General features: G+C 38.0%; 1 protein-coding gene and 1 long non-coding RNA gene across 3 annotated transcripts in view; both read right to left on the reverse strand.

The window, feature by feature from the left end:
- LOC143747209 (uncharacterized) overlaps positions 1-27,958 on the reverse strand; it is a 480,968-nt gene that overhangs the window by 153,430 nt on the left and 299,580 nt on the right. The window lies entirely within an intron of this gene.
- Positions 7,610-12,436, reverse strand: ptafr (platelet-activating factor receptor). Of its 2 annotated transcripts, none has more exons than XM_077239720.1 (2): positions 12,329-12,436; positions 7,610-10,097 (listed from the first exon to the last, which is right to left on the reverse strand). In XM_077239720.1, the coding sequence occupies exon 2, from the start codon at positions 10,084-10,086 to the stop codon at positions 9,028-9,030; it is 1,059 nt and encodes a 352-aa protein (XP_077095835.1). In that variant the 5' UTR covers positions 10,087-10,097; positions 12,329-12,436; the 3' UTR covers positions 7,610-9,027. The 2 variants fall into 2 exon arrangements, with proteins under 2 accessions (XP_077095835.1, XP_077095836.1); XM_077239721.1 differs by having other exon boundaries at positions 8,543-10,097; positions 12,345-12,408.

The raw sequence follows: 27,958 nt of genomic DNA on the forward strand, positions 1-27,958 counted from the left end.
GGAATTTGCTTCTCGTATGGTAAAGGGTTATTCTTCACCCTAAGACCAGGTTACTTTCCTAAGGTTCCTACTTATACTGTAAGACTTATGATTTCCATTACACGAGAGTAGATGTGAAAACTTCATGCTGATTTGTACTCGGCTTTCGCCAAGATAATCACCAACTAAGACGTAGCTTTACAGTAACCTATGCTTCTCCATCCATTTACGCTTCTTTCCATCTGGTGACGTGAATCTTCTGTCTGGTGTTAATACAGTGTATTGCGCGTCAGCACACACAACGGCTGCAACCACAGTGCTGTCCCCCCATAACAACCTTCTGGATTGAGCGGAGTAGGGAACATCACTAGGGTCTTCAAGTGGGCACCTTCTGTCCTCAGTGTTTCGTCGACTAGCCCACGACACCTCAAGAGGGCTCGACAGTGACTCTGGCATCCCAGAGTCACCCCCCTCCGTCCCCCACTCAACTCAGCCCAGCTTACTGACCTCTACTTCCGTCTTGCTGCTGAGACCTAACCACAATCTCACAATCTCTCCGCAACCCAACCATACGCGCCAACCCGTTTGACTAAGGCTGTCGATCCCCACTGGTGCGTTAATATGCAGTTTCAGTGGCAACGGTTCCGTATGGCATACCACCTACCACAAAACACAATATCTGCCCAACCACCCGTCATTCACGCAATATAGACAGGAACGTAATGACTGTAAATACTATACAACCTATACAAATAAACCAACAGTTGCTGCTGAGACCTAACCACAATCTCACAATCTCTCCGCAACCCAACCATACGCGCCAACCCGTTTGACTAAGGCTGTCGAGCCCCACTGGTGCGTTAATATGCAGTTTCAGTGGCAACGGTTCCGTATGGCATACCACCTACCGCAAAACACAATATCTGCCCAACCACCCGTCATTCACGCAAAATACACAGGAACGTAATGACTGTAAATACTATACAACCTATACAAATAAACCAACAGACCTTTCAAGTTTTCAAGAATTCTACGAAACCGTAGCATGGCGGCCTGTACACAGTCAGCTATAATCTTTCCGTCTCAACCACAGCCAGTTGCTGCTCCTTTCTGCTGCTTCAGATAAGTTCTTTACTGTACGACGCAACTCTTGGCCACTGAATCCGACGTCTCTGAGGAACCGGGTTGTAGAGTGTGCCACAAAACCTCGACAACCCACTTCCACTGGATAAACCTGGACTCTCCATCCTCGCTGTTCTGCTTCAGTGGCCAGATGAGCATACCGCAGTTTCTTCCTCTCATATGCCTCATCTACCGCATCCTCCCATGGCACTGTTAACTCTATCAGTTGAACAATGCGTGCTGATCCAGACCACAAAACAATATCTGGTCGTAGGTTAGTGGTGGCAATCTCAGGTGGAAAAATAAGCCATTGATCAAGATCAACCAGCATCTTCCAGTCCCTAGCAGCTTTCAGTTGTCCTGGGCGAGAATTGGTGTTAGCACCTTTTCTTGGTGGTTGCTCGCCTGGGCGGAGGAATATTGTCTTCTGCGTGTAATGTTTTGCTAGAACAGGCGGCAATTTATTGGTCATACTACGATTGCCTTCCAATGCTAAAGCCAAACATCGCAATACTTGGTCATGGCGCCAAGTAAACCGACCCTGGCTAAGAGCCACTTTACATTCTGTCAAAATGTGCCTTAATGTGGCAGGTGATGAACACAAAGGACAAGAGGGATCCTCTCCTACCCAGAGGTTTAGGTTCTGCGGTGATGGTAGAACATCATATGTTGACCTAATAAGGAAACTGATCCTACTCTCTTCCATTGACCAAAGGTCTTGCCAGCCCATTTTGCGTTGTTCCACACTCTCCCATCTCATCCACTCTCCCTGCTTGGCCTGGGAAAGTACTGCAGGTCTTCTGTCCTCCTCTGGACATCAGAGCTAGAGAAACATTATCTGCTCTGCCCAGTTAGGGCCTTATGCTTACGTACACAGAACTATGGAGAAAGTCTGAACACTGTTCGTTTGCTTTGGGGTACCCACAAAGGGGTGCCCAGCATCTAAGCAGAGGATGAGCAAGTGGGTGGTCGAGGCGATCTCATTTGCTAATGAGTCGGCCAGTGAGCCTCCACCTTTTTCCCTTGAAAGGGAATGTCTCGGTTACGCATGTAACCCTAGTTCCCTAAAGAGGGAATGAGACACTGCGTCACCCTGCCATACTCCCGGCATGCCCGTGATCGACTTGCTTCAGCCTATCAGAAGCGTAAGCTGTTTGGTTCAGGTGTGCTTTATAGTTTCCTGGACGATGTCGTCACATGACGTTCCGTCACGCCATTGGACTGGTTTCATACGTGCTTCATGACGCAATCACGCAGAGGCGTTCCCACAACGTTTCGACGCAGCTTCTCGTTCCCTCTAAAGGGAACTAGGGTTACAAGTAACTGAGACTTTGATGAAAGGAAAAAAGCTAATCAGCATATTAGAATGATTTCTGAAGAATCATGTGAATGTCATGTTACTCTGAACATGCCGACGAGGAGAGGCGTAGCAAATCTAGTTGCAGCATTACTTAAGTAATATTTTATTAAAAAAAGAAAACAGTTATTTGAAATTGTAATACTTTTGTAATTAAATTGTAATAAATTTCAGATACTTTTTTTACTAATTCTTTTATATTTTAAATAAAAAAGAAACCTGCACAGATGTTTGTTCACAATTAGATATACAACATGCATTTAGATTGCATTTGAATTTTAATTTCATGACACATGTGAGTAAATAATTTAAGTAAATAATGTATTTTTAATTTGTATGTTTATTGCTAGAAAAATCCTAAATAAAACAATTAGTTAGGAAATTGTAATAACAAGCATTACATTGGTAAGTACACTATTGTTCCACATGCAGCATATGCTCTATTGTGTGAAAATATATGAGAATAATTGCTAACAGTTGAGGACAATTGAACTAGATCAGTGTTGCAGAGTCCTATAAGTTGGGTGAGGGCTCCCTCTGCTGATGGGGGGAGAATTGTAAAACCCACATATTTTAAAGGATTAGTTCACCCAAAAATTAAAATTCTGTCATAAATTATTCACCCTCATGTCGTTCAAAACCTGTAAGACCTTCGTTCATCTTCAGAACACAAATTTAGATATTTTTGATGAAATCCAATGGCTCAGGAGAAGCTCCATTGACAGCTATTTAGAGTGGTGCTCTTGTGAACACGCGTCGGAGATTTTGTTTGTCACTTTGTTTTGTCACGAGTCATCATTTTGTTTTTTTGGTGCACAATATTCTTGTCGCTTCATAAAAATAAGGATGAATCACTGTAGTCACAAGGACTATTTTAACAATATTTTTCCTACCTTTCTGGACCTTCAAAGTGTTGATTTTGGGTTTGGAACGACATGAGGGTGAGTAATTTATGACGGAATTTTCATGTTTGGGTGAACTATCCCTTTAAACAATTTTAGTTTTATTATTAAGACTTTCATTGCATTGTAAATGTTTTAGAAATGCTTACATGCCTTGCTACAATCTCATGTTTCTAACAGCTTTGTTTTAAACAGAGCTTATATGATGTTATATACATTATTCTTTTTCAAATTTGCTCTCCGAGGAGTCTGAACACACACACACACACACACACACACACACACACACACACACACACACACACACACACACACACACACACACACACACACACACACACACACACACAAACACACACACACAAACACACACATTCTTTTTCTTTTTCAAATTTGCTCTCCAAGGAGTCTGAACACACACACACACACACACACACACACACACACACACACACACACACACACACACACACACACACACACACACACACACACACACACACACACACACACACACACACACACACACACACACACACACACACACCCACACACACACACACACACAATAATTAATACATTCCAAATTTAGATAGTGTGTAAAATAAAATTAGCTCACTGTGGGCATCAAGAAAATGTTCACAGACTAATTTATTGGGACATTTTCATTAACTAGTGATTTGTGGAAAATTAGGGAACAGTTTACGCATTTAATGAGAATGTCCCTCAAAAGGGAAGGAAACTGATTCATTTGACGTTACAGTAATGTACTTTACAGCTTTACTTTAAAATGTAAAAAAAAAAGTACAAAAAATATTTAATAAAAATGTTATCTTTCATTAATATTATTATAAACAATTTGTTTTGTTCATTTTTAAATTGTGTCTCAAAATGTTAATCAATACAGGCCACAGATTCCATAGCACTTTAAGGGTTAATTAGTTCACCCAACAATTTATATTGTCATCATTTGTTTACAGTGACATACAATGAAAGTCAGTAAGGTCTTAACAAACATTGGACTCCACTGACTTTTAGACATTTTTCAAAGTATATTATATGTTTCACAGAACATAATTAATTTGTGATTGAACTATCAGTTTAGTTATGATGACCTTCAAATTATGTAGGCTACTTTGTACTTTTAATATCTAAATTAAATAGGTAAGTAAATCATATAATTCTGTCCTTGGAAATGTAATTGGGTAGGAGTTAAGGTATTCTGTTTAAGTTGTAATTGTGCAAATAAGTAAAATTCTGGCTAAAGACTAACCCAATGCAGTGGAATCACTATTCTGATTATTATATGAATTTAACGCTGGGGGGCGCTGATGCAGGCAATATTGATGGGAACCTGAACACAGGCACGCGTGACTGCTCAAATCTGTGGGTGCTTCTTATTTCTTATTTGTGCATCCCAGTTTCCTTTCCTCCCATCTCTACTTTGGTTATTTAAGAAATTAATAATAAATAATAATAAATCAAGATGCCCTGATGAATGATGTTTTTTTTTTTTAATAAACTGCAAAGGAAAGGCATAAATTAAAATTGTGACTTGTAAAGAGAAAGGAGAATTTGTATGTGCGTCATGTTTCTCGAAAGACTTCAGCATATGATACACCTTTTTTTTTTAATTAAACACCAAGAACAAAATATCAAAATATATCTACAATGGCATTGATAAATACTAATAAACAAGTATTTAGCAAGGCACACATCAGTTAAATAAATAAACAATAATAGAAGAAAAAAAAGAGGGGTCTCTTCATACTTCTTCTAATAAGTCTCTTATTATTCCTACACATATGTGGGCCTTTTTCATTTTCATACATTCCAATGATGGAAAGTTGTAACAAATAAAGGCTCGTTTGAATACAGAAAAGGTTTCGATAACATAAGATAAGGTTTCGTCTTCATATATTTGCGTTTTTGAATGAAAACGTTGCCCTGAATCAACACTACATTAATGAGAAATTCATTTTTTTTAATCATCCAACAACATTCCAAACATAAAATGTTTCATAGCAAAAGTGGGCAGTGAATAAATCTTTGTCTCCAACCTTTGTCTTAAAACCTCACCTGACGGGGTGTATACCATTAAATAATTTAAAATGAGTTTCCTTTGCTTTAGGAGCCACAGGAAAGCTATAGGCCTAATGTATTCGCAGTGTTTTTTTTTTTGTTTTTTTTTTACAAATGGCTTACCATAAGCCTGCAAACTACTGTTATGATATAGAATTGCTGGATATAATAAAGAAATTGAAACAAGAATGAATTCTTATTTATTACCGAAGAGAAGGCATGGGAGTTCACAAGATCTGTTGACAGAAGTGTATTGTACTAATTTTATAAAAAATGGCATTTAAAGCACTCAAATTGTTTACGTTCACACTATTATATAAATTATATTTGGTATAAAGCCACTAAAAGTTAACAGATTATTTTCTTCATCCATTAAATGAAGAACTGACCAAATACATTTTTACCCCACTACTCTCTCGAGCATAGGCACTGATGAAGAGTTCAACCTCAATGGATCTCTCTTGTTGTTGAAAGGCAATATGATATCTAGCTTTATTATTATTTATTATGAATTTCATAAATAACCATACATTTAAACAAATTCATAATAAATAATAATAAAGCAAGATGATCTGTTGAAATATGTGAGATGGCCCTTCAAGCTAACTTTGTTTCCGGGTCAAAGGTTGGGTGCGGAGGACCGAGGAAAAGAGGAAGCATCATACTGAGTATTGAGAAACACCCATATTGTTTTTTTGTTTTATTCTTAGAGACATAATAAGCAGAATACCAATGAATATATCATCATAAATGTCTTTAAAAGCAAGTCTTTTTTTGTAGAGAATACACAGAAGAGCAAAAACACGGTTTATTAATTTTATTTTGCCTTTTCAGCACAGATTAAGCATTTACAACATGCAAACATCATCAAGTGCAAACATCAATGATCATTTGAATAAATATAACAACAGTTGCAGTACTTGAGTAGGATCTGCAGTTGTTAGAATGTGGGACCAAGAGTCTTTCACAACTGTCCTTCACTCACTATAACTATAGTCCCTTTCTGAAAAACATCTCCTTCATGTCTCACAGAAGAAAGTCATACGGGTTTGCAACAAAGGTAAGATAAATTAGAACTTTAATTTTTGGATGAACTATTTCTGGGAGTGTAGCCTACATTACACTTTCTTGTGAAACTTCCTGCTTAATGCAGAAGTTTATTATTAAGAAAGATTCTTCAGAAGCAGATGTCAAGCATTGCACTATTTTAAAACGTGTTACTAATACCACAAGGAAACGATGTTGAACATCAAATAAATGTCTATAATCCCACCATAAAACTCAGCTCATATACAAACCATATACACAATAAATAATGGCAAGACATTACTGGAAATTTAAACACATATTTTCATAAAAGTCTGTTTTTGCAATACATTAAATGTAAACCACACATTTAAAACATATATCATCTAACATAATATACCGTATATATATATATATATATATATATATATATATATATATATATATATACACACATACACACACACACACACACTAAACTTCTTTTGTGAAAACAAATTGTTTCATTATTTCATAGTCATTTTCTTATAGAACAAAAGGTAGGCTAATTGTTAAACATTAGTTAATGCATTAGGAATCATAAACAGTGACTTTTTTTACAGTATTGATTAGTCTAGGTTAATGTTAATTCAGGAATATACTATTGAACTCTAATGTTAACAACTTTTGTTAAACGTAACATTGTCTAAAATCTCTTAATGTAGACTATAGAACAAGAAGTTTATTGGTCATTTTTAATAGTTTAAGTGCACATTTCTAGGGTGTGTGTTCCCCATTCTGGAAAACAAAGCATTGCAAAAGAATATCAAGATTTCCTTTGTGGCACAAAACCTAACCCACAGGACTGCTCCTCATAGATCTACTGTACTTCACAGAAAGTAAGGCTGTATTTGTTGTCATAGTGGCATCAGATTCAAATTGACCACCTTTTTGTGCAATCCATATTACAAATAAGCTAGACTGTTTAGCAGCACCACAACTTCTTCCTTTACAAAATGGACACTGAAACTTTGGTATCACAGGAAACAGATAGCTTCTTTCATCAGCATTAGGCCCTTTCAAGAAATCAATCCTGGTAAATTACTAAATTTAATAAAATTAAATAGTAAAAACTAGTTACTATACAGTAGGGCCTAGTCGCAGCGCTGATGAAGGGAAATGAAGGCAGGGTCTCAAGCACGAGGCTCGAAGCACGGAGCAAATGGACAGATGTCCGTCTAGCACATTTACATAGAAAAACAATTAAAAGCAGCGAAGCTTACTGTAAACTGCTCAACAGAGCTTTATAGTTGCCCCAAAGCAGACTTCTCTCACACAAGCACATCCTGCCCTCATACATGCTCATACCGGCAATAATTTTCTTAGTTCACACACAGCATCATACCTGTAATTTCTCATAGGCCAACCAAAAAAATGCCAGAACTGATTACGGTATTTTTGAATAGGTCCCATTCACACATGATCTCTAACATTAATTTACCAGTAAAGACTGTTTGTGTGAAAGAAACACAAATCATGTCAACTAAAAAAAAAACCAAAAAGGCTATCTTCTATTCTTATCACCTCTAAGTATGGTAAGATTAACCACCAGCATCCTCTTTCTACAGAAGACTGCCTCCTTATATGATAACATGAATAAGAATTCTTTAAATGACACACATTAATATAGGTCAGTTTCACCTACACAAGTGCAGACATTAGTCATCGTTTTTTCATCATTTACTCACCCTCATGTTGTTACAAGCCTGCATGACTTTCTTTTTTTATGTGCAACATTAAAGTAGAAATTTTGAGCGTGTTTCAGTCAATGGGGTCCAGAGTTGCTTAAATGCCACTGACTTTCAAAATCTCTTCTTTTGTGTTCCTCAGAAAAAATAAAGACATAAAAGTTTGGAATGATATCAGGGTAAATGGTGAAAACTTTTCATTTTGGGGTGGATTTTCTCTTTAAGAGACAATATGAATCACAATTTAAAGGGTTAGTTCACCCAAAAATGAAAATTCTGTCAGTATTTACTCATTTACCCATGTTGTTCCAGCCCCGTAAAAAAAAACTTTTAACTTAATTTTTCAGTGTATAAAGCATTTATCAGTACACGTTGAATAATCATGCTTGACATAATCTATTGTTTGAAAAAGTTGCCCGGAATTGGCAGCAATTGAAAGATGAACAACTAATTTCAAATGGCAATCCTTTAAATTCATTAAAGGGATAGTTTGCACAAAAATGAAAATGCTGTTATTATTTACCTAGCTTCATTACTTTCTTTTTTAAAACAATGTTTAAAAAAAACAACACTGGATTCCACTGACTTTCAAAACAATGAGGCATATTTCAAAATGTCTTATTTTGTGTTCCACAGAAGAAAGTAAGTCATACAGGTTTGGAACGATGTGAGGATGAGTAAATGATAGCAGAATTTAAATTTTTAGGAGAAACCCTTTGAGAATCCAAAACAGAACCTAATTTTGAATTGAAATTAAATTCTGCTCAAATATGAACAATTCGAAATAAGACTAACCAAATATCAGCATATGTGTTCTGCTCTTCGGCAGCGTTCAAAATTCGCTCTGATGTCTGCTCTTCAGGGACATTGCGGTGCTTAATGTGTTGCGTGAGCAGTGTTTGTTATTCTTGACCTTTGTGAAATGACCCTGGATGTACTTGCGGAACTTTGTGGTGGCGAAGCAATACACCAGTGGGTCCAGGAGGCAGTTGATCCCCATAAGCATGAGGGTGATCTGGTGAGCATCGTTTAAGCTTTGACGAGTCTCCATGCTCCAATCAGTCAGGTAAAGAACGGACAATGCCCAGGGACCCTGCACCACATGATGAGGCAGGAAACAGATCACAAAGACGCCCACGACAGCACACAACAACCTCAAAGCTCTGCGCTTGGTACCGCCTGGACGCTTTCCCGTGCTGGCTTGAGGCTGACTGATGGGTTGAGACAGAAGAGCTCGAGCGATCAAGATGTTGCAGACAATCACCATTGTGAAAACAAGAAAGAACAAACCAATAATGATGAAGTGGGTGACGGCCACAGCATATATACCCGAGGTATTATTCATATCTTGATAACCCTCGAAACAGCGAGAAATGGCCTTATTCTTATTGATAGGGATTCCCGGTTCAATGAGGTATTTAACCGATGCTACAAGAGTGACGACCCAGATGACCGCTGAGACAATTGCTCCACGTCTCCAGCAGTCAGAAGAGGCGGCCACCAGGGGCCTGGTAACAGCCCAGTAACGGTTAATGCTGATGGCAGTAAGGAAGAGAATAGAGCAGTACGTGTTAATGAAGAAAAACGTGCCTGTGATACGACAGAGGGGATCTGAGTATATCCAGTTACCGTTATGCACGTAGTAGCCAATCCAGAACGGTAGAGCGGACACGAACATCAGGTCTGCTACAGTCAGGTTGGTCATGTAGATACGAATTTCATTCATAGCTTTAGACTCCCGCATATAGTGCAGCACATAAAGAGCATAGCAGTTGGCCAGCAACCCCAAGACAAAAACAATGCCGTAGAATATAGGAAAGAGAGTGTAACGAAACTCTGAGTCAATGAATTTGTCTGTTTGATTCTCAAAGCTGTTATTTCCAGTCGTCATCTTATGTGTATCTAAGAAAAAAAACAGAGAGATAAGACAGCATACAATTACATTTTGATTCCTTCAAATATCCTTCAAAGTGGTCTAAAGAACGATATTGGTTGACAACTGCTCTGGATATTGGGAAGGAGCTATCCCCCTCTGTATTTATAATGTTATGGTTCGATTATATTCATCAAACACTTAAGACTTCATAGTTAATTAATGGTAAGTGTTGCATTAAAGGTGTGAAGCATGTCATTTTTCCACCAGATTGAATCCACATTTCAGACAGGTTTCCCAAACACCTGAACCATGGCCAAACTGATAATACCCCAAACTCACGCATTGGTTGCACAATGTTTTGATATTGTCACAGAACCATAATATTTACATTTTTATCTTTCAAAATAACTGGAGCCCCACATTTTTAGAATGCCGTGTCATCTAAGACTTTTTTTTCCTTTTTTAGAAAAGCTTATTTTTAGGCCCTAATGTGCTGAATTCCGCTCCAAACAGCTCCAAAACACCTGCCTGGAAGTTTCTAGTAATCCTGAAGCCCTTTATTTGCTGATTCAGGTGTGTTTAATGAGGGTTGAAGCTAACCTGCGCTGGACAGTGACCTCAAAGAACTGAGTTGGACACCCCTGCTCTAGACAATTTTTTTTTTGTCCACTACCATTATTCTCATCCTTGTCCAGTGTCTGTTGTTTTTCCAGAAGTTATTTATGACAAATTTACTCTTTTAAACAATAGTTGTGGATCCCACAGTATGCATGCAATGCTGATATTTACATCACACTGTACGTTTAGCCTAACGTATGTGTAAAACCCAAAGTATACTTCAGGCTTTAGAGTTGTCTGCGTGCATATTACAGGGATAGGTGAAAAAGACACATTTACTTTTATGTGTTTTGAATGAACTAGAAATGTGGGAGAGCGGCATTTAGAGTGATAACCCCTATTTTATCTCGCACAGTGTGAGTTGAAAACATCCATTGTATCAAAAGTGTTATTTCATTATCATCATTATCATAATGTTCTGAAAGCTAAAGCATTAGGGGGTTCTTTCTCATCACTGTATATTTATCTGCAATCTCTTGCTGAAAGCAGGAAATGAATTGGTGAAGCTTCATTTTCTGAAAACCACAAGAGCACATATTACATCAAAATCTGTTTTTCACAGGACTTACATTCAGATCAAAGTCAGGTACTTTTCAGGCAGAATTCTTTGTTGTTTCAGTTATTAAGTTTATTATTTTTAATATAATATAGACAAAAACATAGACAGTAGACCTTAGAGTTTTGGCTACAAAACTTTAGAGAACTTGTCTGCCATTTTCACCCAGGAAATTCACTGCACATGTTACCATTTGTAACAAAAAGGGGACATGCTGTTGTGCCACAAAGCATGTTGTTTTCACACTATATGGGGTAAACTGTCACAGTGTAACTTTCCATTAAAAAGCCTTATATGGTTTTCAGCAACAGTAAAACAGTTATGAAAAAGTGTAAAAATAAATAAATAATGCAAATAAAATATACATTTAAAACTCCTAAGAAAACTGGATAACATTATAAAGTAAACATTTGACCTAAATATATGCTAGTGTGTTTCTATTGTTCACTAATTTACAAAATAGCTACAAAAATATGATTATATTGTCATTTTAGTTTGTGGGAAAGAATTCATAGATGTCACGCCTGTGACAACTAACCCAGCACAACACATAGGCTACTATTACTTACATTATGCAATAATTGCGTTACACTAGTAATACATTGTTCGTTTGCTACATAATACATTGTTCATTCAGTTAATTATTGCGCAATGATGCATTTTTATTGCATAGCCAATGAAATATAAAGGGGGCTTTTCCAACATTACATGTGTCAAAAGTCCTCGTCATATCGTCGGGATTTTTGTCTTCTTACAACATTAACAGACATGTTTCGCAAGATTCAGAGTCGTTTATTGGACATTATCGATAGCTATTTAAACACCAACAATCTCGAAACTTGACTTTTACATCCCATAGCCTATAAGTAAAACGATAATATTTTTGTTTTGTATCTGATCTTAGTTTGGGTAAGCAGAAGATTAAGTATAAAGGTAAGTAGCCTACTGCGCGTGATGCCAAAACTATCTATCATATAGATGTCTAGTAGGCTACATGTCTTTTGCGTTATGTTGCCGCGTTGCTCGCTCTCAATATAAGCAGCTTCTAAATGAGCACAAAACTACATTTATCGCTTAACCTACCTTAGTTAGACACTACCTTGGCTATTCCCGGTGAATGTGATGCTCGCACGTTGCTCTCTCAGAGTTCACGCCTTCAGATCGGCAGCTCTGTTTATAACATGAAGTCACACCTCTCGCGGTCGCTTCCTATTTTCCTCAACTGCATTTCAAAGAACGTTGTAATGAAGGCTATCACTATTTATGATCATTAAAATGTCATATCCACAGAGCCATATCCTTTTCATGAGATAAGAATTTGCAGTCGGAAAGAAACGCGCAGACCTATGAAAACTTTTAAGAAAAGTTTTAAGAAAATTTAAAAGTATTTAACTTCTTACCCAGTTTTTGTTGACATTGTGTCCATTTGGCTGATCTTGTTTACGTCAACTAATTAAGTAGAACGAAGGCACGTGCAGGAATGACATTCGGTGCTTTTTTCCAAATTAATCAAAAATGCCCCTCAACAGTTATCATCATATTGTATTGTATTTTAAAGGGACTATGTGCAGTTTTTTAGGTATTTTATTATCTAAAATAAATATTTTTATTTATAAATATGTCCACAATGGTGTACAAATACCTCTGCCAATTTTCTGACTTATCCTCGTAAACGAATAATTTATTATCTTTATATACATGTGACGGCGGAGGCTTCCATGTCCGCCATCTTGAAAAACTATAATAGCAGAGAGGGTCAAAAAGTACCAAGCCTACGCGTTTCCACAACGCATTTTCAGATTCAGCGTCAGTAACTGAAAGCAGCAGAAACGGAGGAGCAGAGCAGAGCAGTGAGAGGCGCTTGTCCCTGGCGCGGCAATTCAGTCAGTAATTCATACTGTAACATTTGTTTGTTCATTATGTCAAGTTGCAGTTTGTTTGAAATAACAAACCTGTTCACCCGAAGGAAAACTCGACGAAGTGCTATTAGAAGACATCCTGTCATAGCTTTTTGGTACATAACAGCTACCGTAGATGCAACACGCATTTGAAAAAGCGAGGCGCTGGAGAGCACAATTCGTTTGAATGCAAAATACAATTTCACCGCTAGATGGGAGAAATTCCTATACAATGTCCCTTTAAAGCAGCACTAAGTAAGATTTTTTTACCTTAAAATAATGTTTCCAAAATCGTTTCAGTGGTTCATCAAGTCGTGACATGGTGAAAGGCACTTATGCCACAGCTTTGCGGTCCTTTATCTCAGGGTTCTCAGGGCACAAGTGGGTCGTTGATAATTCTGTGATGGGTCGCACTACTTCAGTGTCTAGCACAGCCAATCAGTGGGCTTCACAATAGGCTCATTGCAATACGTGCAAGTGCAACAAAATAATCCGTTAGTAAACGCATTGGCGGCTCAATCGGACTAAAAAGCCTTGACACCTAATCATATAAACACGCACAGATTGAAACAAAAGTTGTGCATGTAAACATACCCAGTCCTCCAACGAATCTGATTTTCGAATGTCGTACTTCATTATTGCCGTGGCTTCTAACGCTGTATTTCAACTATCCTGTCAAAATAATTTATTATTGCCGCGAAAGGCTCCTATTGGACAAGGTCCTACTCTATTTACATAATGTTACACACACTAGCCCTACCTGCTATGCCAGACCTTATTAAATTATACGCAGCCACGGCCTGTTAGCTTGACAAAATGCATCCGTTTTTTAAAAGAAAAAAAGCAGAAGATTCGGAAACTCCTTCAACATCAAAGGCAGCAAAATGTAAACAACGCAAGTACAACCCGGACAATATTAAATATGGATTTACTTCTTCGGATGAAAAACCACAGTGTGTCGAGTGTGGTGAGGTCTTGGCAAATGAGTCCATGAAGCCATCCAAACTTGAATGTCACCTACAGACTAAACATCCAACATGTGTGGGTAAACCTGTGGATTACTTTGTACGAAAGCGAGACCTACTTAAAAGACAGCAAAGTAGTATTGTGTCGCTCACAATAGCTTCAAAAAGCACCCTGAAGGCAAGTTATCTGGCAGCTGGCCATATCGCCCGTGCTAAGAAATCGTTTAATATTGGTGAAGTGCTAGTTATCCCATGTGCAGTTGACATGTGCCGCGAGGTACTAGGGGAAAGTGCTGCTAGCAAAATAAAAGAAATCCCACTCTCCAACGACACTGTCTCCAGACGGATTATAGACATGAGCGATGATATTGAAACGCAACATTTGGATCGAGTGCAAGCAAGCCCCTTGTTTGCCATTCAAATCGACGAATCAACAGATATTTCAAAGATGGCATTATTGCTTGCATTTGTACGCTACAACTGCGAAGGTGCAACACATGAGGATCTACTGATGTGTAATGAGCTCTCGACACGGACGACAGCAGATGAGTGTTTCAATTGCCTTGATGGCTATTTCACAAAGAATGGCCTGGTTTGGAATAATTGCGTAGGTATTTGCACGGATGGCGCGGCCGCAATGACTGGCAAACATAGTGGTGTTGTGAGAAAAATTTTGGACAGAGCACCTGAGGCGACGTGGGTTCACTGCTTTTTACACCGCGAAAGCCTTGCAGCCAAAGAAATGTCAGTGCCCTTAAATGAGGTAATGGACATTGCTGTCAAAACAATTAATTTAGTGAAGAACAGTGCTCTCAGTTCCCGCTTGTTTTCAATTTTGTGCGACCAGCTGGAATCAGACCACCGCCAGTTGTTATATCATAGTGAAATTAGGTGGCTCTCGCGAGGAAAAGCTCTTAATCGTCTTTTCGAAATGCGCAAGCAGGTGTACACATTTCTGGAGGAGAAACGGTCTCCCCTGGCAAAGCATAATACGGAGCCTGAATTTCTCGGGAAACTGGCATACATGTCCGATATCTTTGACCAGCTAAACCAGCTAAACCTATCCTTTCAGGGGAGTAACAACAGTGTTTTCTTGATGGCTGACAAAATTGAAGCATTCAAACGGAAGTTGGTATTGTGGGAGAAGAGAGTGCAGGAGAACATTTCTGACATGTTTCCTAACCTCACTGATGTTCTGCAGGAATTCTCTCACATCAGCACCGACATACAGAGAATTGTCCGGGAACACCTGACCAGATTAACACAGAAATTCTCTGATTATTTCCCCAACGACCGAAGAGTTGGGAATGCGTGGATTCGCGATCCTTTTTCAGTAGATCCAAGTGATGTGGATGTTGTACTCCCCATTAATTTGCAAACACAGTTAGTGGAACATGCATCTGACGGCAGCCTGCAGCTTGCTTTTCGCAAAACAGACCTGAGCTCATTCTGGATTCAAACCAGACACGAATATCCTGAACTCGCAGAGCGTGCAACGAAGTTTCTCTTGCCATTTAGCACTACCTATCTTTGCGAATCAGGATTTTCAACAGTGACTGCAACGAAAACAAAAAGCAGGAATAGGCTGACAACAGCTAGTTTGTGTGCGACACTACGAGTGGCAATTTCCCAAATTCCACCGCGTCTGGATATGATTATTTCAGAGCGGCAGTCTCAAGTGTCACATTAACGTGAGTAAAAAAAATCAGTTTGCCTCAGTCTATCTATTGAAAATGTTTCTGTGTTTTTGTAAAATTAATTATAATAAACATAGGCCTACGGAGTAGTAGCCTATATATCTAAGAGGCATTTCAGTTATTGAATTATTTCCAGCCTTAGTGGGTCGTATGACTGGCATACGAAATAAAAGTGGGTCACAGTAGGCAAAAGGTTGAGAAACCCTGCTTTATCTGATATATCCATGCTATGTAAGATTGCCAGATCGGGTCGCGTTTCTGTAGTTCTAATGAGACGGAAGAAAACTACTAATTTGACTTGCTTTATGGCAAGCGTTACAATTGCCTGTTTGTGATGTCGCAATACAGCATACTTTCATAAAATCATGTATCATACTCTACCTTGTCTGTGGCCATTGTTGATTCCAAAGCCAGTGCTGGATAAACAGAGAGCATGTGCGTGCGCGTGCGACAGTAGGCTGCAGTAGGCTAAATTATTTACGACAGCGGTTATGGACAATTCTGCTTCCAACCTGTAGGGCGACAGCAGAGGAAAAGTTACTTGGTGCTGCTTTAAAGTATAAGATGTCGTAGGCGTGTCTCTTGCTTCAGACTTGACTGACAGACTCTCATTCTGACACCTCCATTTGGTAGCTAGGCCTACAACAACATTACCACAAGCTGAAATTTAATTTGAAAATGTGAAACGGATCGGATTTTACGGTCTTATTTTGTTCAAGGAAAACAAAGCAACAGTTTTTCATTAACAGAAGAATATGTAAGAGTATGGTATGGGGTAAAAGGTACCCCTGCTTTTGGGGCTAAATGCACAATGATAAGAAATAACTGGCTGACTTTTACATTTGTTGACATGATATGGTTAGATTCAGATGGATACAATTGGGTGTCCACCATAGAGACAATCAACATATTTATAATGAAACCATTATATTTAAAACATGATTTTAACCATATCATACATCCTAATAAAATACCACATTTATTTGTTACTACTGTAAAACTTTATTAAATTATTATGGGATCTCAATGTATTCAGAATCTTTACTTGTAAAATAATTTTGTTTCTGTATTTTTAAAATGAGCATTTTAATGACAGTATATTCATTGAACCAAAGTGAATTATTTTATTTTTTTAAATAAATCAAAAATAGTGCAAACTTTGCTAAAGTGATTGTTTTGAAGAAGTATTAACTTGTTAAAACATTATTAAAGACATTATTTAAACATTATTTTTGAGTAAAAAGTAAAGTATTTGTATTAAAGGGGACCTACCCTGAATTGGACACTGGGGTCTATATGACCCCAATCAACGTTTCCTTAGTAAAAAAAATGGTTCCCTTCATCTCAGTGGAATAAGATTTGGTAACTTTTCCTACATTAGCTATATAAATACAGACAAAAAAACTGGGCTTGATTCGGGTTTTTTTTTTTTTACACTTCTGGTCTTCGGGGTCAATATGACCCCACATTGAAATGAATGGGAAAATCGAAAAAAAATTGTTTTTTATTTTTCATTTGTCAAAAAAAATCAATAAATCCAAAATAAATCTGAAAATTTCCATACCGCAATGAAGTCCTGGTACTAGAGCACAAATGCAATGTGGAACGAACATGATCACTTGCACACACACGTGTACGCGCACACAAACACACATAAACGTATGACTCCAATAGAAAGCATTTTTATTGAAATTGGCAAATAAAATCAATAATTCCTGCATAAATTTGAAAATTCTCACACATAAATGAAGGCCTGGTAGTAGATCACTAATACAATGTGGAATGAACATTAACACACACACATGTGTGCCCACACAGACACAAATACACACACAGATAGAGAGAGGTGTGACTGCAATAGAGAGCATTTTTATAGAAATTGGGAAATAAAATCAATAATTTCTACATAAATCTAAAAATTTTCACACACAAATGAAGGTATGATATGAGAGCACAAATGTAATATGGAAAGAACGTGACTACACACACATAACATACACACAGAGAGACACACAAACAAACAAACAAACAGGTGTGACAGCAAAAGAGAGCATTTTTATAGAAATTGGGAAATAAAATCAATAATTCCAGCATGAATCAAAAAATGTTCACACATAAATGAAGGCCAGGCATTAGAGAAAAAAACAATGTGGAATGAGCATGATTACACACACACACACACACACACACACACACACACACACACACACACACACACACACACACACACACACGCACGCACGCACGTGTGCAAACACACACAGACAGGTGTTTATTCTTCACTCCTGTTCATATCCGCCTATAGCTGTTTGTTTTTTGTTTTTATTTCCTTTTGAAAATTAATTTCTGATTCTAAAGTTAATCATTTTTTACATTTCGATAATTGAAATAATATGAAATTGCAATGAAGTATTTTCCTTTAGTGGTAACTTGTGGCATTACTGCAAATTTATTTGGCATTACTGCAAAATTTATATAGCATTATTGCAATAACAAGATACTTCAAAAGACCTCAAACAACAACAAAAATAATTCTAAACTTTGACAAAATACTGATCTAATGTATTTTAAGCGTTTAAATATATATATATTCATAACAAAAGCTGATATAAGAGCAGTAAGTCACATCCAGAAAAATTAATGGATCTCTATGGGGCCTCTGCTGGAAGTAGATGGTAATTACACTTTAAGGCTAAAAACATATTATCTACAAAAAACATCTAACCAGCAGATGGCAGAATTATGCATCTAACACCTAGACCAATATCCAGAGACAACTCCTATTTAAATTTGATCATTCTTAATGTGTTTTTTTCATAAAAAAATAATATTTCATACGTATGCTAATGGTGTAGTGGAGGAATTCTGCAGTAAATGGGTAAAAAAGTACTTCATATCTCCCAAAACACAGCATTAAAGTAACACCAGGTAACTTTTGCTCTCGGGGTCCCCCTACAGTTGGGAAACAGTATTGTCCTCTACAACTGTCGTAAACTCTGTCATTGTGCATTTGTTGACAACCATGATAGCCCTGAACACTGTAGGAGGAGGTCACATGCAGGTGTTCTGCTTGCGTCGCGTGTGAAATGTCTTCATCCCAGGTACAGTGAACATTACATGTGAATATAATTTCATGGGTTTTAATTTTTTTCTAACGACAAATGATCGCGATGATCACGTTTACAAGCCAGTGTCATTGTAGTAGCCTAGTCTATTGGTTACCGTTTTACTGAATCTATATGATACCTCAATGCAATGTTTGAGTGGTAGATAATAACCATATATCGTCAATATTATTATAATATCAAGCTACCATAAATAAATCTGCAAATTTTACAAATCGATTTGCATTATAGCTTGAGGCAAGACAAATAATCATTACCTGATTCATGAAGATAAACGGAGGATAAGATAGCTTCCGTAACATAGTCAGGCAGACAAAAAAACACCCCAGACTACGGGGTGTCATTGGTTGTTGCGTTAAATGTTACCCAGATACAATAGTGCTATTTTCTGATTGGCTAACCACACCAGACGAACAACACCAGAGGAGACGCGCTTTAATTCATGCCTGAATTAGCTAGTTCCACTCTGGCGTGGCCAGAGTTTTGGGCGCTGCCGCATATTCAAAATATTACAAATAGTTTTTCAGCGTGAGAAATACAATGTGTGGCGGGAGAGCGTGACAAAAGACCGAAATGATTGACTGTCACGCTCAATGCGTGACACTTGACAGCCCTGCGATTTTAAGGAAGTGGGGGTGGTGGTGGAAGTGACTTTTATGCCGTAAAGCAGTCGAGTTTTGTAGTTCTCTTTGTTCGCCGGTTACTACCCGAAACCCGAAGTTTAAAAGTACGATTAAAAACGCTACAGACCCCGTCAGGCTATGGCAGACGTGTCATTCAACCTATTGTAAGTCGATGTACCATCACAAGAGACTTGGTGTCTTAATAATAATGATATATTATTTGTATGAATAAAAATGTATATTTTTTGTACAATTACTCTATCAATTGTTGGGGTCATATAGACCCCAAAGCCCTGAAGTGTAAACAGGAAATGAAGACCTTTTGAGGGTTATGCAAAATTCACTTTTGCATGGTGTTTGGACATAAATGTGTGATGGCAGTGTCTGTACACAACCAACCAGCAGTGATAAAAATCCACCCACTCCTTTTTTTTAAATCCCCATAAATCATAAGCAATGTCTCCCAACAACCTGTTTTCAGGATGTGGCTTTAGTGACGTCACTAAAGCCACAGGCCCCGCCCGAGAGTGTTGACAGACACTGCCGTTCTAACATAGAACCGCGCCGCCCTGATCGAGTTCACAGCGAGTTGAGAGTTGTACACATCCGCCATTGCTGCACTGACGAGAATGTCTCCCAAGCGTTGTCGGTGTTGTGTAGCTTGATGTATTAATCCACATAGCTCTGTTTGTTTACTGGAGCGATAGGCCTAACATTATTGATCATGGCAGTAATGAAAGTGAGAACGCACACTTTATTACAGTTCATAGGAGTTGTTTTACGGATATACAGTTTACCAGTTTATTAAGCACCCCCTGAAAAGGTGTGTATAATATTTGTTTTCTGTTAGTTGTAACGAGTGTTTTTGTACTTCGCTGTGTATGTTGATAATAATGAAAGGGAGAGGGAGAGAGTTTTTGGATAATACTTTAATGCGGACTTCTTATATCGTTACAGTGTTTATTCAGCTCTTACAGTGATTTTCTAGAGTGAAATTGACGCTTCATCGTTTGTGTGATGTACAATAAACTTCATTGAACTCATCAGTATATATTTAAAACATTCGGACGCCGTCCGCTACAACAGGCTTGTACTAATAGTGGATAAAAGAAAAATGGAAAAACCAGTTATAACCTACTGAGAGTTTATGTTTTGATATTATCATCCCGTGACAAGAGAGATTGTCCTGACACACGTCCTGCGAGCTCGTGAGGCTCCGCCCTCTGGGCCGGCAGCAGCTGCTCATTTGCATTTAAAGGGATACACACTAAAACGGTGCGTTTTTCTGAGCCTCAAAAAGTGACAATTTAAACATGCTGTAGAAAATTATCTGTTGGGTATTTTGAGTTAAAACTTCACATAAACACTCTGGGCACATCAGAGACTTATTTTACATCTTGTGAAAAGGGGCATAATAGGTCTTTTGCCCCATGCTGTTGAGCCTTTTAACCTGTGTGGGGGGTAAAAGGCCCATCTTGGTAAAAGGCTCACTTTGCCACCTCATACATTCATAAGATTTTTAAACAAACTAGCCACTTTTATCCTTTGTTTACACACAAAATCTGTTGCTCCATAAATGTTCAATAAAAACATGTATTTTTTCTGCAATCAATGGGAGTAATGAAAAGCAAATTTTTCTTAGGGTGTGCCTTTAGCCCCATAAATGCCCATTTTTTACATTTGAGCTCCTACCCCTGAGGAACGCTCTGCACGTCCGTGCCTCTGCCAGGAACCTTCAAAGCTTCAAACTGTTCAGCCAAACCTGGAAAACCAGGGCCAATGCACATACAGTATGAACTGGATGCAAGAGTCCAGGATAATTTCAGCGGATCATTTAGCACACTGTGCCAAGTCTTCTCATATTTGCTTATCAAAATGCAAGGGAAGTGGTCTGCCACTAGGGACAGGAAGCTCCTCCAAAAATGCATGACTTCAGGCCTCGCAGGACCATGAATTGGCCCTGTTTGCATAACTATAAGTGGACAAATTGATTGGAAAAATCTACTTTTTTTACTTCCCAGGCCCAGGACTTTATATAGGCTATATTTTGTGTGTGTAAAGTTTCCTTTTCTTTTAAAGTAAACATTCTAATATTATTTACTGTTGCACATTATGTATCGGAAGGGTTTTAAAACATTGCAACATCATAACAGGAAGGGAAGAAAGGAAACAGAGTGGGTGACACATTGCCATTTCCTCATTCAGGAAACAATGGAAAATTGCCCCTGTGTGCAATAGAAATTATTTGGAAACATCAACTTTTTCGACTTTCCTATGAATTTATGTATATATTGTAAATATTTATTAAGCTCTTAGGGCTAATTAACACGGTGGCAACCACCAAAGATTGTCCTATCAGAACAATAAGTGATGTCCGTTTAGGAGGGCAGATGCACACACCACTCATAGACCACTCATTTCAAACTTGAACAGTTGCCTATTTAAATAAGTGTGGTTCTTGAAAGAGAAACAACAATAAAGTATAATTATACACTGATAAATAAGCCACTTTCACACAGCGCGTTGATCCCGGGAAATTGCCAGAACACCTTCTGTGTGAACGCAAACACGACCGGGATTGATGCCGGGTTGGGGACCTACTAACATTGCCGGGATCAGTCCCGGAACGCGCGCTGTGTGAACAAAAGCCGTAACCAATGCCGTGTCGTAATGATGACGCTGAAGTGAAGTGAAAGCAGGCTAGTTAAATGGTACGTAATGCGCTAGTTTAGGATCGAATCAGAGAAAAAAATGCACAAGCATGGTTTCTCCAGAGAGAAATCGCAGCTCATAAGCAAACTATAGACGCTGCTGAGACATTACATGTCACATTACATGTCACATCGATGTCACGTGTCTTCACGGGAATTTTACGGGTTGTGTGTGAATGCACTGTCTGATTCCGGAAAATCACTAGCAGTGTGAATGAACCAAAATCAAACGAACCCGGGTCAAATCCCGGATCACTTTATCCGTGTATTTTCCGGAATCTCTGTGTGAAAGGGGCTATATACAAAGAACCGTATGAATATATAATGACTATAAACATATTAATGACTGGCCCTCATTTAGACTACAAATATTGTAACATTCGCTTCCACAAAGGCATGTGATGTCATGGTTGTCTGACCTGATTTTGTTTATTGCTAATTTGCCACATCTATATGTTAGATAGACGTCTGGGAGCCCGTCGGGTCCCGCTGAGTTCATGCGGGCTTTTTTTTTTTTTTTTTTTTACAGATCGGGCTCGGGTCGGACTTAGCTTCACTACTAACTTCTCTCCTTTCAATGTGCGCATAATATATGCGCAGAGCACAGGCTACTGTATGAAATATTGTTACATGGATAATATTATAAATATCATACATCGCCTATGCAATACGCAATTTCGCGAGTAACGCGACACACGTGCAATGAATTAGCATACAGGTGACAGTTGACTATGCAGAGCATCAGGAAGAAGTTGGAGCGTGGAGAGTTACTAAAAGTTCCCAATGCTTCGGGAAAATCTGCATTTTGTAAGAGCTTTGATTTAATTACCACAAAAAAAAAACAAAAAAAACAATGAGTCTGAAGCCTTTAACATTGGATGCTCTTCTATTTCTTCACAACACTTGCAAATAAACAGTAAATGATAACCAAGGTAGGCTTCATGTAGCCGAATGTTATACTCAGTTCAACGGATTTTTCAATCTTTTTTTTTAACGTTAGCCAGTTGGTGAAGAGTTCTTTGAAACATTGTTTTTCAGTAAAGTAGCTGCAGTCCGTAACTTTTTTGGGTTAAAAATTATCCAAAATAAAATTTTGAGCAAGTACATAACCAGCCAGTGTTCAAAACTATCTGCTTGCCTTAGCTCGATTCTAAACGGTAAGATTCTAATAATGTTTTTAATTCCATTGGTAGTGGTGGATTTCTGCGGGAAATTCCAGCATGTCTTTGCGTCATTACGTCACATCTGTACACATAAAGAAGGTGTCTCGGCTAGTAGGCTATATGGCTAGCCTTTTCTCAAAGCTCTTGATATAATTAAACTTATCAATTTGATGGCGGATCCAGAAAGGTTAAATTGACAATCACCAGTGACAACTGGAGATTCCCACGTTGTAAAATGCAAAAGACTTCGGACTTTGGAGTGGCTACAGAAAAAATGAGACTGCAACGAGCCCATATGCGAAAACAAGGATACATCTCGGTGTATTAATGCTGATGTTGTTAACATTAACAATTTGAGAACAAAGTATAATTTTTACTGTTTGACGTGATATGATAAGCAATCGTTAAATTTAATCAGCACGTTTTACTGCAATGCTTTTTCCCTTAGTTGGTCAGAACAAAAGTGGATGTTACTTACTTGTTCAGAGGACTTTTTCCAGTGAAAATTCTTATGTTGGTCAAATTTCCTAAAAGTAGAATCTGTGATTCCGAATGACAGTATCCACACCGGCGCGGTGACTGACAGCCGCACATTCTCCTCAAAACATTGGATTCATCCGCGCCGTGCCGTGCCGAGGCACAACCCACGTAGTTGATAATTCCGTGAATAACTGCAATTGCAGATTTCAAACAGAGATGGCGACAAAGAGACAGCTACAGACAGCTTTAACATCAAAAAAGGTTATCCATAAATCTTTATTTACTTATTTGCTGCTGGGTCACATAGCTTATATAATATTCTCTACCGTATCCTGCTTATGCTTCTCAGTAATGGACAGTCTGTATTAATATTTGTGGGCATGATCGTCGGTGGTGGTAGTTATGTTTGAGGCCCTTAATAGGTTTTACCTCTAATAAGTTTACCTATTAATAGGTGTGTGTGTGTGTGTGTGTGTGTGTGTGTGTGTGTGTGTGTGTGTGTGTGTGTGTGTGTGTGTGTGTGTGTGTGTGTGTGTGTGTGTGTGTGTGTGTGTGTGTGTGTGTGTGTGTGTGTGTAGAAATATCCTTCCACTGCAGAAATGTGACTGAACTCCTGGGGGAGAGCAGTACACCTCCTGTTCAGTGGTGTTACCCGGATTGTGCCACTTGTTCAGAGTTATGGAGCCATCAGATGATTACCCAGTCTATGTGTTGAGGTTCAAAAAGGTGTTTACCACAGACCGAGATAAACGGAAGGAAAACACCAACCTCACATGGATGAAGATTGCTACTGCCCTGAACCCCAGGTTTAAGGACCTGAAGTGTCTTCCCAAAGATTAAAGGAATGAGGTGTGGAATAAGCAACCTGGCAAAGGAAGAGAGGCTGGTGCAACAACCATCTGCAGACACAGCAGGTGACATGTCCTGCTGGCAGGCATTGCACACAAGTACATGTCAACACCTGCAACCACAGTGCCTTGTGAGAGGTTGTTCTCACTCTCAGGCCACATTGTCCAAAAAAAAAGAGAGCTGCTTTTTCCCCTGATAATGTAACTGGTCGGTCTCAGTTGCTGGCTTAATGTAAAAAGTAGGCAAAATCTTTGGGTGAAAAAAATTAAACATTCTCCTTTTGTTATTCATATTGCATATTTTTATATTGTTGGAGCATATAAAGAAATTATTTATTTTGGCCAATTGGCTTAAGTTCCAAACTAATCTAGACTTTTTGATGACCCTGATGGTTTTAATATTCAACTTAAATTTTCTTTATAATGTTGCTGCACACATTTTATTTGATGGGAACAACTACTCTGTGGTTCTGAGGAGAGTCTGTTTACAGTTCACAAGACGCAAATAAAATATTATTTAAAATATACTTCCTTTGTGTTGTTTAATTTAATTAGGTGATTCTACATTTAAATATTGATGATTACAAGCTTGGTGGAAAATGCGATTAATTGCGATTAATCACAGCAAATTGTGTGATTAATTAATAATTTTTTTAAATCAATTCCCAGGCCTAATTTAAAGTGCTTTTGGATTGTCATCAGGAATTGCCAGAAATGTTTTTTCATGTCCTGTGAGCAGGAGGGACTTCAAAACACGTTTTTACACTGCTGAGTGTACAGAGGCTGCTTGAGACCCACCCTTATTATTTTGAATTCATGCCACGTCTTCGGATTCAAGCAATTAGAGACTCCTCATATTCCACTCTATTGTTTAGCATAGAATGCTAAGCACACAGGAAGTGTTGACTCCAGCTGGTAACTCAGGGTTTATCTGAAGATCTGGATGTAGCCTATTATGTGTTTTTTTTTTTACTCTTGGAAAGAGAAACTATGGAGTTTAATTTACTATCTGTTGACTGTTGAATTAAGCAAATGAATATGATATATCCAGCCATGAATAAACAGCCATTTCCTTAGTATTCTATCTGTAAAGATCATCTTAACCTGAGCATGACATTTAAAGCTGCTATAAAGACTGTAAGAGCACTCTGTAAAAAAGTATATGCTCAATAAGTTATGACAACATTTTAATGAGTTACAGCAATATAAACACATGTTAAGCCATTTTGTGATAAGTTATACAAGATACAACTAATCTATTTAAGTCAGTTTAATGTAATTTAAGTTAAAATAACTTAAACATCCAAGTTGATGGTACTCAAAAATTTAAGGTAGCAACTATTTTTTTTTTTTACAGTTAAATAAAAAGTATTTGTTACATCCAGAGCCGTAAGGTTTTGTTTGTGTGTGCCCTTGCTGTGCTCTGTTTCTCTCTCTCTCCCTGTCTCTCTTCGTAGGAGAAATAGTTTCCACCTGATGCCAATAATCAATGCCCTGCTGTTATTGGATGCTGGGAGGGGAAGGAGAGTATTTAAACTGCAACCATCATCAGAGCTGTGTTGGAATTTATGGAAGAGAAAGAACTAGTTTGATTAAATGATGGAACTGGTACAAGGATAGACATAGCAAAGGGAACAGAGTCTACAATAGATATTACGTTAGCTACAGTAGCAGTATAAGAAATGTAGATGGGAAGTAAGGAAAGAAAGTACTATGGGCAGTGATCATTGTCCTATAATAATTTATACAGAGATGGAATTGATTGTAGAAAAGGTAATGAGGGAAGGGAGATGGAAGTTGGAAGAAGCTGACAGGGAGAAGTTTAGAGAAATCAGCGGGAGCAGGTTAAAGTGGGGTAGAAATTATCAAAATGTTGAGGAACTAAGTATAGAGATAAGTAATGTTATAATGCGGGCAGCAACAGAGGCTATTCCAAAATCCAAATCTTGTAAGTTAAATAAAATTGTACCATGGTGGACAAAGGATCTGAAAAAGACACACTAACTGAGTATATGAGATTACAGGCAATAGTGAGGCAAACAGTTAGGAGAAGTAAAAAGAATACTGGAAAAGATTCTGCGACTCATTTGGGAGGACAAGACCTGTGGAGAAAGTCTGGGGAACAATAAAGAGAATGAGAGGGTGTGGGAAAGAATATGGTTACCCAGCAATGAAGGAAGGCCAAAATATTGTTAGTAGTGAAGATAAATGGAACTAATAGCAAAAACACTAGAAAAAGTGTATATAGTTCTGAAAACCTTAATCAAGAGTAAAGAAGAGGAAGGCAAGTCACTAGTGCAAGATATAGGAGTATCATTCAAGAAGATGAGGGTGAGGATGGTCATGTAATAAATAGTTTTATTTACAATAGATGAGCTTAAGAACGCTATAAGGAAATTGGGTAAGTCAACTCCTGGAAGGGATACTATATGCTATGTCATGTTGAAACAACTTAGTGACAAAGGAAAAGAATTGGTGCTAAATTTATATAATAAGACATGGCAAGAAGGCACTATTCCGAGAAGTTGGAAATAATCTATTATAATTCCTTTAAGGAAACCAGGGAAAGATCTAACATTACCTGAAAGTTATAGACCAATTGCCCTGACCTCTCAGATGGTAAAAACAATGGAAAGAATGGTCAATGATAGGATGGATAATTTTTTTATCAGAGTGGATTTAGAAGAGGAAGGGGAACAATGGATCCTATGGTGTGTTTGGAGTATGACATAAGGAGGGCTCAGACAAATAAAGAAACAGTACTGGTTATATTTTTTATATAGAAAAAACCTATGACATTCTGTGGAAGAAAGGAGTGCTTCTCAAGTTGAAACTAGAGGGTATGAAAGGAAGAGTTTTTAACTGGTGTAAGGATTTCTTAACAGAAAGGAAAATAACAGTTAAAGTTAATGGAGTATTGAGTAGATAGTATAAAGTAGAGAATGGTACGCCTCAAGGTAGTATCATTAGTCCTTTGTTATTTTCATTAATGATAAATTATGTGTTTAAAGATGTGGGATGCTCAGTTGATGTAGCTCTGTAACAAAGGACTAATGATACTACCTTGAGGCGTACCATTCTCTACCGCCATAGAAGCAGAGCTGTGTTGGTGGTGGCTTGACTTTGTGGAACAGCTTTGAGGTCTCATCTTCAACCCCTGACTTATGTTGTGTTGAAGCAAATAGTTGGTGTTGTATCACCTC

The sequence above is a fragment of the Siphateles boraxobius genome, unplaced genomic scaffold (assembly GCF_051911475.1).
Source record: "Siphateles boraxobius isolate OS27281-9 unplaced genomic scaffold, OSU_SipBor_1 22, whole genome shotgun sequence".
In the NCBI taxonomy this organism is placed as follows: domain Eukaryota; kingdom Metazoa; phylum Chordata; class Actinopteri; order Cypriniformes; family Leuciscidae; genus Siphateles; species Siphateles boraxobius.

What these genes read in the sequence shown, in the direction of transcription:
- ptafr (XM_077239720.1), bottom strand. Translation starts at nt 10,086, where the DNA reads ATGACGACTGGAAATAACAGCTTTGAGAATCAAACAGACAAATTCATT.